The 14,235-nt window shown below is 39.4% G+C and overlaps 1 protein-coding gene across 1 annotated transcript in view; it reads right to left on the bottom strand.

Moving 5' to 3' along the window:
- Window positions 1-2,602: 2,602 nt before the first annotated feature.
- The window catches only part of LOC122973781 (RLA class II histocompatibility antigen, DP alpha-1 chain-like), a 32,903-nt gene continuing 21,270 nt past the window's right edge, over window positions 2,603-14,235 (bottom strand). Inside the window, exons 3-4 of the mRNA XM_044341516.1 lie at window positions 11,017-11,301; window positions 2,603-3,149 (exon numbers count right to left, since the gene is read on the bottom strand). Of these exons, the coding sequence (XP_044197451.1) occupies window positions 3,028-3,149; window positions 11,017-11,301 (407 nt within the window). The 3' untranslated portion in view covers window positions 2,603-3,027. The remainder of the gene's footprint in view (window positions 3,150-11,016; window positions 11,302-14,235) is intronic.

Here is a 14,235-nt window from a genome sequence, read left to right as displayed (position 1 = left end):
ATTCAAGGCCAAATTAAAAAATCTACTAAAGACCAATCTAAAGACTACTAAAGACTCAATCAGCTGTGTGACCATTGAGTCACACAGCTGATTGAGTGCCTTGTCTCTTTAGGTTTTTTTTGGTGCATACCACCAGGCCTGAAGAATATTCGAGGGGAAACACTGTATAATATACTATACTCCTACTCTACCTTATTGCATTTTTAAAGACTTCAACAACTGCACAATTGTCCAATGTATATAATAAGTTATCCTATGTTTATATTTTATATTATATTTATAGTGTATGCTACGTTTTCTTTAAATTATATTCTCTATTCTCTTCTAGTGTTGATATGTATATCTGCGGTGTATTTATTGTTCCTGTGCAATGCCTGGATAACCTGCTGTGAAGCTAACATACAGAGCAGACAGACAGCTATACTCTAATGCTACTATACATAGCTAAAAACACATACTAATCCATTTTGATTTCATGTTTAAACTTTTTTGAGGATGTGTGTTCTACCCATTAAATAATTTACTTGCATTATAATTTGATGGCTCTTTTTTGTCATGTAGTGTGAAAGAAGGTATTCATTATTTTTTTTAAAAAAAGAAATGAACACTCACAGTAACATGGATGTTAAATATTCTTTTTCATTATGAGTATTTGATTGATTAATCATGTATATTTTTGACATGTTACAACCCTCCTTGTACACTGGGACAGTTGTAACAGTGGAGTGACTGTATTTAAATTAATTTTGCAACCTGTGCATATTTCCTAAAGCCAGTTAAATTCAATGTTTCAGTAGTTGATACACTGCAGTTTATAATATAGCAAATGGACTGTTCCAGTTCCAATGGTTTTTGATTTACTGGGAAAATCGCAAAAATTGTTACAACTGTCCCTGGTCTCCCATGTAGGTCTCCCTATGTAACAGAGTCAATTATACAGCAGTAATATGTAGTATTATAATTACACAAAATCTGTAAGTAAGTAAGAGCCCTCATAGCAAGGTTCCTGAGGTTTGAGGACCGCAAACGCATGATGAATAACATGATGGTTTTTCTGATTACTCCAAGATGGTTACTGACAGACGCCTTAGCTTCAATGAATACAAGAAGCTGCTCCACAAACGATGCATGAAAATTCCTCCTGGTTTTCCCTGCTGTGCTTGTCATCTGGATCCCAGAGAGCCACTGCACTTGTGAGGACCCACAGAAGGCACTCGCCTTTATCTGATCTCTTGGCTGAGATGCACCACTGTGGTTTCCTACCTGTGCTTTGAACTGACTGATTACCCTGACACAGGCATTAAAAACTGTCTTATGGAATCGATGGCTGTACTTCTATTCTTTTTCTATTATTATTGTGCAGTGAGACCTGTACACACTGTGCATCATTATTGCCTATTAATGCTTATTTTTATAGTTTATGTATGTTATTTAACATGATAATGTTTAAGTTAATGCAGCACACAGCTGCTCCTGCACAGTATAGTATATTATCACATGGATGATGTCACAGCTCAAACTCCATTCATTCAGTGATTCAACAATCTGTTGATGAGTGAATTATCCTTATTTGGAAGCTAAAGGTCAAAGTTTTACTAGTGCAGTTTTTTTCCCCCACAAAATAAATGAATGATATTATTTTCCCACAGTAGAAAGCTTTAACATGTTGAAAGAAAATGTCTGTGCAGAAGCTGCAGCAGTTATTAAACTGTTAAAACCACTATGGCCTCTGTTCATTTCAATGTATATTACTAATTCAACACTTAACCCTTCCTGGTTGTATTCTGCATTGTGTGGCTCACTGCACATGTACATTAGTGTGTATCTGACTTCTTACATTAAGATGATGTCACATCAATAACATATTTTCAAGGCAGACTAAAACCAATTTTAAACTTTTATGTTTTAAAAATTGATAACAGAAACAATAATGATTGAGCTTGTTTTCAGCTGGAGGCGTATCCTTTATAATGGAGGTCTGTGGTGGGTTTTTGACCTGCTGACACACATCCAGATGTGTTTATTGAAGTCCTGCAGCTGAAGCTGTCAGAGCTTCATGCTGCCATGTGTGTTCATGTAAACAGCTGAACAGGAGAAGTATAAAGCTGCTTCCACCTCTTACCTGTTTGGATCAGTTCATTTAGGCTCCTGTGAAAGCTGTGAATAAAACTCTCCTGGAAAATCTCACAGTCTTCTTTTATTTGTTTTATATTTGGATTGATCACAGTTGACAGTCTGATTAAAAGAGAAACATTAATGTAGCTCAAAGTGCTGATTAACAATCAAACAACCTGAATTACTTAGCATTTAGTAACATCTAGTTGTAAATCAATAAACTACCAATCACTGATTTAGCATTGTAATTATATTAAAAACATCATTTCATAGAAATCTTAACCACATGAACATAAAAGTGTAATTAATTTCTTTACCAGGAAACAGAGCAGCAGGATTTAATGGAAATGAAATAGATTCAACTGAGCAGACATTTGTGGATTTTACTTTCTGTTTTTTTACAAAGTGTCAGTTTATTATTGGATCAGGTGATCACAGCTCAGAACGCTCTGTGTGGGTTTTTAGTGACAAAACCAGATGTAGAAGATAAGAATTAGAAATATTTTATTAATCCAGAGGGAAATTTAAGTGTCATACCAACAGTATTGATACAGCAAACATCACACAGACAGTAGAGGTTCATCCTGTATAACAACTGTTTCAACAGCTTTTTAATAACTATACAGGATGCAGCAGTATATCAGTTATCAGAATGATGTTTGAACAGTTGTTATACAAACTGAACTTATAACAAAATGTGAGTTATCAAAGTATTTTGGCCCAGTTTCAATGAACAGTTTAATTCATTTCACCTGTAAATCACTAAAGAAACACACAGACTACATTTCTTGGAAAAAGATTTACATAACTGATATAAAAGTGAAATCCTGTCGTACACTAAAGCCTGATTTAAACATGAGATGCACAGCCATGATAACAGCTGGTTTACATGACATCATCAGCCCCAGCAAATCAGCTGCACTCGTTTCCTTTGATGAGGAAGAAGGTTCCAGCTGCCACACCGAGCAGACCGACAGTCAGACCCAGTCCACAAAACACTGCAGGTCCAACACCTGGCTGCTTCACCTCAACATCTGCAGACAGGAAACACAGAGACATTAACACGCTGCTGCACCTCAACATCTGGAGACAGAAACACAGAAACATTAACACACTGCTTCATCTCAACATCTAGAGACAGAAACACAGAAACATTAACACACTGCTTCACCTCAACACCTGGAGACAGAAACACACAGAAACATTAACACACTGCTGCACCTCAACATCTGGAGACAGAAACACAGAAACATTAACACACTGCTTCACCTCAACATCTGGAGACAGAAACACAGAAACATTAACACACTGCTTCATCTCAACATCTGGAGACAGAAACACACAGAAACATTAACACACTGCTTCACCTCAACATCTGGAGACAGAAACACACAGAAACATTAACACACTGCTTCATCTCAACATCTGGAGACAGAAACACACAGAAACATTAACACACTGCTTCATCTCAACATCTGGAGACAGAAACACAGAAACATTAACACACTGCTTCACCTCAACATCTGGAGACAGAAACACAGAAACATTAACACACTGCTTCACCTCAACATCTGGAGACAGAAACACAGAAACATTAACACGCTGCTTCACCTCAACATCTGGAGACAGAAACACAGAAACATTAACACACTGCTTCATCTCAACATCTGGAGACAGAATCACAGAAACATTAACACACTGCTTCACCTCAACATCTGGAGACAGAAACATTAACACACTGCTTCACCTCAACATCTGGAGACAGAAACACAGAAACATTAACACACTGCTGCACCTCAACATCTGGAGACAGAAACATTAACACACTGCTTCACCTCAACATCTGGAGACAGAAACACAGAAACATTAACACACTGCTGCACCTCAACATCTGGAGACAGAAACACAGAAACATTAACACACTGCTTCACCTCAACATCTGGAGACAGAAACACAGAAACATTAACACACTGCTGCACCTCAACACCTGGAGACAGAAACACAGAAACATTAACACACTGCTTCACCTCAACATCTGGAGACAGAAACACACAGAAACATTAACACACTGCTTCACCTCAACATCTGGAGACAGAAACACACAGAGACATTAACACACTGCTGCACCTCAACATCTGGAGACAGAATCACAGAAACATTAACACACTGCTTCACCTCAACATCTGGAGACAGAATCACAGAAACATTAACACACTGCTTCACCTCAACATCTGGAGACAGAATCACAGAAACATTAACACACTGCTTCACCTCAACATCTGGAGACAGAATCACAGAAACATTAACACACTGCTTCACCTCAACATCTGGAGACAGAATCACAGAAACATTAACACACTGCTTCACCTCAACATCTGGAGACAGAAACACAGAAACATTAACACACTGCTTCACCTCAACATCTGGAGACAGAAACACAGAAACATTAACACACTGCTGCACCTCAACATCTGGAGACAGAAACACACAGAAACATTAACACACTGCTTCATCTCAACATCTGGAGACAGAAACACACAGAAACATTAACACACTGCTGCACCTCAACATCTGGAGACAGAAACACAGAAACATTAACACGCTGCTTCACCTCAACATCTGGAGACAGAAACACAGAAACATTAACACACTGCTTCATCTCAACATCTGGAGACAGAAACACAGAAACATTAACACACTGCTTCACCTCAACATCTGGAGACAGAAACACAGAAACATTAACACACTGCTTCACCTCAACATCTGGAGACAGAAACACACAAACATTAACACACTGCTTCATCTCAACATCTGGAGACAGAAACACAGAAACATTAACACACTGCTTCACCTCAACATCTGGAGACGGAAACACAGAAACATTAACACACTGCTGCACCTCAACATCTGGAGACAGAAACACAGAAACATTAACACACTGCTTCACCTCAACATCTGGAGACAGAAACACAGAAACATTAACACACTGCTTCATCTCAACATCTGGAGACAGAAACATAGAGACATTAACACGCTGCTTCACCTCAACATCTGGAGACAGAAACACACAGAAACATTAACACACTGCTTCACCTCAACATCTGGAGACAGAAACACAGAAACATTAACACACTGCTGCACCTCAACATCTGGAGACAGAAACACAGAAACATTAACACACTGCTTCATCTCAACATCTGGAGACAGAAACACAGAAACATTAACACACTGCTTCACCTCAACATCTGGAGACAGAAACACACAGAAACATTAACACACTGCTTCATCTCAACATCTGGAGACAGAAACACACAGAAACATTAACACACTGCTTCATCTCAACATCTGGAGACAGAAACACAGAAACATTAACACACTGCTTCACCTCAACATCTGGAGACAGAAACACACAGAAACATTAACACACTGCTGCACCTCAACATCTGGAGACAGAAACACAGAAACATTAACACACTGCTTCACCTCAACATCTGGAGACAGAAACACACAGAAACATTAACACACTGCTTCACCTCAACATCTGGAGACAGAAACACAGAAACATTAACACACTGCTTCACCTCAACATCTGGAGACAGAAACACACAGAAACATTAACACACTGCTTCATCTCAACATCTGGAGACAGAAACACACAGAAACATTAACACACTGCTTCATCTCAACATCTGGAGACAGAAACACACAGAAACATTAACACACTGCTTCATCTCAACATCTGGAGACAGAAACACACAGAAACATTAACACACTGCTTCACCTCAACATCTGGAGACAGAAACACAGAAACATTAACACACTGCTTCACCTCAACATCTGGAGACAGAAACACACAAACATTAACACACTGCTTCATCTCAACATCTGGAGACAGAAACACAGAAACATTAACACACTGCTTCACCTCAACATCTGGAGACGGAAACACAGAAACATTAACACACTGCTGCACCTCAACATCTGGAGACAGAAACACAGAAACATTAACACACTGCTTCACCTCAACATCTGGAGACAGAAACACACAGAAACATTAACACACTGCTTCACCTCAACATCTGGAGACAGAAACACAGAAACATTAACACACTGCTTCACCTCAACATCTGGAGACAGAAACACACAGAAACATTAACACACTGCTTCATCTCAACATCTGGAGACAGAAACACACAGAAACATTAACACACTGCTTCATCTCAACATCTGGAGACAGAAACACACAGAAACATTAACACACTGCTTCACCTCAACATCTGGAGACAGAAACACAGAAACATTAACACACTGCTTCACCTCAACATCTGGAGACAGAAACACACAGAAACATTAACACACTGCTTCATCTCAACATCTGGAGACAGAAACACACAGAAACATTAACACACTGCTTCACCTCAACATCTGGAGACAGAAACACACAGAAACATTAACACACTGCTTCATCTCAACATCTGGAGACAGAAACACACAGAAACATTAACACACTGCTTCATCTCAACATCTGGAGACAGAAACACACAGAAACATTAACACACTGCTTCATCTCAACATCTGGAGACAGAAACACACAGAAACATTAACACACTGCTTCACCTCAACATCTGGAGACAGAAACACAGAGACATTAACACACTGCTTCACCTCAACATCTGGAGACAGAAACACACAGAAACATTAACACACTGCTTCATCTCAACATCTGGAGACAGAAACACACAGAAACATTAACACACTGCTTCACCTCAACATCTGGAGACAGAAACACAGAGACATTAACACACTGCTTCACCTCAACATCTGGAGACAGAAACACACAGAAACATTAACACACTGCTTCATCTCAACATCTGGAGACAGAAACACACAGAAACATTAACACACTGCTTCACCTCAACATCTGGAGACAGAAACACAGAAACATTAACACACTGCTTCACCTCAACATCTGGAGACAGAAACACACAAACATTAACACACTGCTTCATCTCAACATCTGGAGACAGAAACACAGAAACATTAACACACTGCTTCACCTCAACATCTGGAGACGGAAACACAGAAACATTAACACACTGCTGCACCTCAACATCTGGAGACAGAAACACAGAAACATTAACACACTGCTTCACCTCAACATCTGGAGACAGAAACACAGAAACATTAACACACTGCTTCACCTCAACATCTGGAGACAGAAACACAGAAACATTAACACACTGCTTCATCTCAACATCTGGAGACAGAAACATAGAGACATTAACACGCTGCTTCACCTCAACATCTGGAGACAGAAACACACAGAAACATTAACACACTGCTTCACCTCAACATCTGGAGACAGAAACACAGAAACATTAACACACTGCTGCACCTCAACATCTGGAGACAGAAACACAGAAACATTAACACGCTGCTTCATCTCAACATCTGGAGACAGAAACACAGAAACATTAACACACTGCTTCACCTCAACATCTGGAGACAGAAACACACAGAAACATTAACACACTGCTTCATCTCAACATCTGGAGACAGAAACACACAGAAACATTAACACACTGCTTCATCTCAACATCTGGAGACAGAAACACAGAAACATTAACACACTGCTTCACCTCAACATCTGGAGACAGAAACACACAGAAACATTAACACACTGCTTCACCTCAACATCTGGAGACAGAAACACAGAAACATTAACACACTGCTTCACCTCAACATCTGGAGACAGAAACACACAGAAACATTAACACACTGCTTCATCTCAACATCTGGAGACAGAAACACACAGAAACATTAACACACTGCTTCATCTCAACATCTGGAGACAGAAACACACAGAAACATTAACACACTGCTTCATCTCAACATCTGGAGACAGAAACACACAGAAACATTAACACACTGCTTCACCTCAACATCTGGAGACAGAAACACAGAAACATTAACACACTGCTTCACCTCAACATCTGGAGACAGAAACACACAAACATTAACACACTGCTTCATCTCAACATCTGGAGACAGAAACACAGAAACATTAACACACTGCTTCACCTCAACATCTGGAGACGGAAACACAGAAACATTAACACACTGCTGCACCTCAACATCTGGAGACAGAAACACAGAAACATTAACACACTGCTTCACCTCAACATCTGGAGACAGAAACACACAGAAACATTAACACACTGCTTCACCTCAACATCTGGAGACAGAAACACACAGAAACATTAACACACTGCTTCACCTCAACATCTGGAGACAGAAACACACAGAAACATTAACACACTGCTTCATCTCAACATCTGGAGACAGAAACACACAGAAACATTAACACACTGCTTCATCTCAACATCTGGAGACAGAAACACACAGAAACATTAACACACTGCTTCATCTCAACATCTGGAGACAGAAACACACAGAAACATTAACACACTGCTTCACCTCAACATCTGGAGACAGAAACACAGAAACATTAACACACTGCTTCACCTCAACATCTGGAGACAGAAACACACAAACATTAACACACTGCTTCATCTCAACCTCTGGAGACAGAAACACAGAAACATTAACACACTGCTTCACCTCAACATCTGGAGACGGAAACACAGAAACATTAACACACTGCTGCACCTCAACATCTGGAGACAGAAACACAGAAACATTAACACACTGCTTCACCTCAACATCTGGAGACAGAAACACAGAAACATTAACACACTGCTGCACCTCAACATCTGGAGACAGAAACACAGAAACATTAACACGCTGCTTCATCTCAACATCTGGAGACAGAAACACAGAAACATTAACACACTGCTTCACCTCAACATCTGGAGACAGAAACACACAGAAACATTAACACACTGCTTCATCTCAACATCTGGAGACAGAAACACACAGAAACATTAACACACTGCTTCATCTCAACATCTGGAGACAGAAACACAGAAACATTAACACACTGCTTCACCTCAACATCTGGAGACAGAAACACACAGAAACATTAACACACTGCTGCACCTCAACATCTGGAGACAGAAACACAGAAACATTAACACACTGCTTCACCTCAACATCTGGAGACAGAAACACACAGAAACATTAACACACTGCTTCACCTCAACATCTGGAGACAGAAACACAGAAACATTAACACACTGCTTCACCTCAACATCTGGAGACAGAAACACACAGAAACATTAACACACTGCTTCATCTCAACATCTGGAGACAGAAACACACAGAAACATTAACACACTGCTTCATCTCAACATCTGGAGACAGAAACACACAGAAACATTAACACACTGCTTCATCTCAACATCTGGAGACAGAAACACACAGAAACATTAACACACTGCTTCACCTCAACATCTGGAGACAGAAACACAGAAACATTAACACACTGCTTCACCTCAACATCTGGAGACAGAAACACACAAACATTAACACACTGCTTCATCTCAACATCTGGAGACAGAAACACAGAAACATTAACACACTGCTTCACCTCAACATCTGGAGACGGAAACACAGAAACATTAACACACTGCTGCACCTCAACATCTGGAGACAGAAACACAGAAACATTAACACACTGCTTCACCTCAACATCTGGAGACAGAAACACACAGAAACATTAACACACTGCTTCACCTCAACATCTGGAGACAGAAACACAGAAACATTAACACACTGCTTCACCTCAACATCTGGAGACAGAAACACACAAACATTAACACACTGCTTCATCTCAACATCTGGAGACAGAAACACACAAACATTAACACACTGCTTCATCTCAACATCTGGAGACAGAAACACACAAACATTAACACACTGCTTCACCTCAACATCTGGAGACAGAAACACAGAAACATTAACACACTGCTTCACCTCAACATCTGGAGACAGAAACACACAAACATTAACACACTGCTTCACCTCAACATCTGGAGACAGAAACACACAAACATTAACACACTGCTTCATCTCAACATCTGGAGACAGAAACACACAGAAACATTAACACACTGCTTCATCTCAACATCTGGAGACAGAAACACACAGAAACATTAACAGACTGCTTCACCTCAACATCTGGAGACAGAAACACACAGAAACATTAACACACTGCTTCACCTCAACATCTGGAGACAGAAACACAGAAACATTAACACACTGCTTCACCTCAACATCTGGAGACAGAAACACAGAAACATTAACACACTGCTTCACCTCAACATCTGGAGACAGAAACACACAGAAACATTAACACACTGCTTCACCTCAACATCTGGAGACAGAAACACAGAAACATTAACACACTGCTTCACCTCAACATCTGGAGACAGAAACACAGAAACATTAACACACTGCTTCACCTCAACATCTGGAGACAGAAACACACAGAAACATTAACACGCTGCTTCATCTCAACATCTGGAGACAGAAACACAGAGACATTAACACACTGCTTCATCTCAACATCTGGAGACAGAAACACACAGAAACATTAACACACTGCTTCACCTCAACATCTGGAGACAGAAACACACAGAAACATTAACACACTGCTTCATATCAACATCTGGAGACAGAAACACAGAAACATTAACACACTGCTGCACCTCAACATCTGGAGACAGAAACACACAGAAACATTAACACACTGCTTCACCTCAACATCTGGAGACAGAAACACAGAAACATTAACACACTGCTTCACCTCAACATCTGGAGACAGAAACACAGAAACATTAACACACTGCTTCACCTCAACATCTGGAGACAGAAACACAGAAACATTAACACACTGCTTCACCTCAACATCTGGAAACAGATATTAATAGAGTTTCTCACCCCAGAACCTGGTCAGTGGTTGGGTCAGTGCTGGGTGAGTCACTCTACAGCTGTAGATGTCTCCCTGCTGTGGGATGAACTCCAGTCTGAAGATCTGGCTGAAGGAACCGTCTTTGTTGGGGAAGGGAACATTGGTGCTGGTTCCTTCAGTCACGTTCTCTCTGTTCTTGGTCCAGTAGACTTTAACAGGAGCAGGGAAGAAACCAGTCACATGACAGATCAGCGTATTTTGGGCTCCAAGCTCCAGATTGTCTCTGATGTAGATGATGGGATTGGAAGGAGGATCTTAACAGAAACACAGTTATCATCAATAATGCTGCATTTAGTAGTAATTTATACAGTAAAATAAAACACAACCATACACACAACTGATTCAATGTCAGCTGTAATGTTGTAATAATATTGTCTTTTCTGTTTTCACATTCCTCTCCATCATATCTACAATCCAGATTCAGCTGAGATCATTTCCAAACTCTTCTGTCCTGTGTAACATTAACTGAGCTTTGCAAGACTGTCAGTAAATGTAACTCCTCCACCTCATGTATTGACCCTGTACCTACAGCATTTTTTAAGCAGGTGTTTGACAGTGTTTCAAGTCACATCTCTTCAAACAGACATCTTTCCAGATGCCTGCTGTTGTTAAACCATCACTAAAGAAACCCAACTTAGATAGTAATGCACTGACCAGTTATAGGTCGATATCCACCCTTCCATTCATTAGTAAGATACTTGAAAAGATAGTTTCAGTCCAAATAAATTCCTTTCTTAAAGAAAACAACATCCTGGAGGAATTTCAGTCAGACTTAAGAACAAACCACTGCACTGAAACTGCTTTCACCAAGTTAATCAGAGACCTCAGACTGAACTCTGATGAAAATAAGGTCTCAATTCTCATCCTCTTAGACCTAAGTGCAGTGTTTGACACGATTGACCAGGATAATCTAATCAATCATCTGAAAAGGTGGGTTGGTCTTTATGACTGTATTAAACTGGTTCAAAACATACATCAAAGGGAGAAAGTTTTATGTCAGTCTTGGAGATCATGTGTCTGAGGAACATGACAACTGCCTTGGTCCATTATTATTCTCACTGTACATACTGTCATTTGGTGACATCATCAGAGAGCACAATGTATGTTTCCATAGTTACACAGATGACACACAATTGTACATCTCTGCTGAACCAAATGATGCTGCAGCTATAAAATCCATTACTACCCGTCTTCTTCTGGCAATAAATAAATGGATGAGCAATAATTTCTCAAAGTTAAATGAGGACAAAATTGAAGTTCTTCTAGTCTGCCCAAAAACAAAAAGAGAAATGTTGTTTAATAATCTGAGGAAATTAACTCCCTGGATTAAATCTGAGGTTACAAATCTTGGCGTTATCTTAGATTCAGATGTGAGCTTCAGGTCCCACATTAACAAGGTGATGAAAACATCATTTTGCACCTTAGAAACACCTAAAGTACAACCATTTATAAATCAAAAAAATGCAGAAAAACTGATTCATGCCTTCATTTCAAGCTGACTTGATTACTGTAATGCACTTTTTATTGACCTCCCAAAAAAACACTGAGAGACTTCAGCTCATTCAAACAGCTATTAAGCAGAACCAAGAGGAGAGAACACATTAGTCCCGTTTTAGCTGCTCTGCATTGACTTCCTGTAACATTTAGAATTGACTCTAAGGTCCTGCTCCTTACATAGGACAAAGCTACATTGCTAACTCCCTGCAATCATCTGCTGCTGGTTTATTGGAGATTCCAGCAACAGCTGAAAATCAGGGATGCAGCCTTTGTCAGTTACACCCCAAAACTATGAAACACACTACTGATAGATATCAGGGAAGAAGCTCACTAAAAGCTAAAAACCTTTTTCTTCACCTCAGCCTTTAACTAGCTTTGTCTCAACTGCTTCACACTTAAACACAACTGCACTTCTTTTTAACTTGATTTTATACATTCTATGTACTCTATGGTTTAACTTGTTTTTAATTTAATTTTATTTTATTTTATATATATTCTATTTTCACTTATTTCATCTTTTATTAAAATGTTTTATTTTCCCTCTTTGTGCATTTACATGTTTTATGTTCATTTTATGTCCTCATTGATGTGAAGCACTTTGAGCTGCATTTTGTATGAAATGAATGAAATGTATGAAATAAAGTTATTATTATTATTATTACTATTATTATTATTATTATTATTATTATTATTATTATTATTATTATTATTATTATGTACCACTGTAGCTTTTCATCACACTTGATTTGTGAAAATGTTGTAAATCTGTGGCTTTTTCTGTGACCCGCTGCAGTACATGACATCCATAACAGCTACTGTAAGTGCACTGCATGTGAAGAGCTCAGCTGGAGCTCTGGCAGAACTAGTTTTACATGTTTGACTGTGATTGAAGCCCCATCATGTATGAAGCCAGCTTCCCTTTCACTCTGTCTCTGGGTAGGCTTCCCTGTATATTATACATCCACGGGTTCCCATGTGTTTGGAAGGTGTACACTAATAAATCATGTATTTAGAGTATTTATCATCTATCGTTAGTAAGTACGCACCCTTTTAACAGATCACATAGATTGGTTTTCTCTTTTCCGCCATCTTCTCTCTCCAGTGTCTATATGTCAGTGGTTTTTAGGGAGCTTGTATTCATTTCTTCTGAGTGCTGTAGGGTAAAGTCCCTTCATGTCTCCAAGGCAGACAGCACAAGACTCAAACAACCAACCAGCTCTTTCTTCAACCCCCCAGGAATGCTGGCCAATAATATACAAGTGAGAGTCTCAAACTCCTCACTGACCAGACCATCTAAACCTCCTGCAAACAGAAAGGATCACATAAGGAACCTTGTAACTTGCAAACTTGTAAAGATACATAATTGGCGGGTGGGTCTGGGGGTACTCCAACAGAAAAAAAAATTAATAGTAATTTAATTTAGTACTTTAAAACAAATTTCCAGCACTTCTACACCACCTAACCTCTTGGATTCAGTCAAGAAACAGCCACCTGCACTAGTCTAGATTGAAAACCAAGAATGCATCAAGAACAGTGTATAATTGGCTGGACCAGGACAGGAAATGAATATTAGAAGAATGGCTATTTCATATTTGAAATTATATTTATAAAATCATTATGTTAGTAGGTTGCAAGCTACTAGCCCCCTTCAAGGTGTCAGAGTCTGCTCTCCCCCTCACCTGTTGCTGTGG

The sequence above is a fragment of the Thunnus albacares genome, chromosome 22 (assembly GCF_914725855.1).
Source record: "Thunnus albacares chromosome 22, fThuAlb1.1, whole genome shotgun sequence".
NCBI classification, from domain to species: Eukaryota; Metazoa; Chordata; class Actinopteri; order Scombriformes; family Scombridae; genus Thunnus; species Thunnus albacares.
This window is presented reverse-complemented; position numbering and strand designations above follow the sequence as displayed.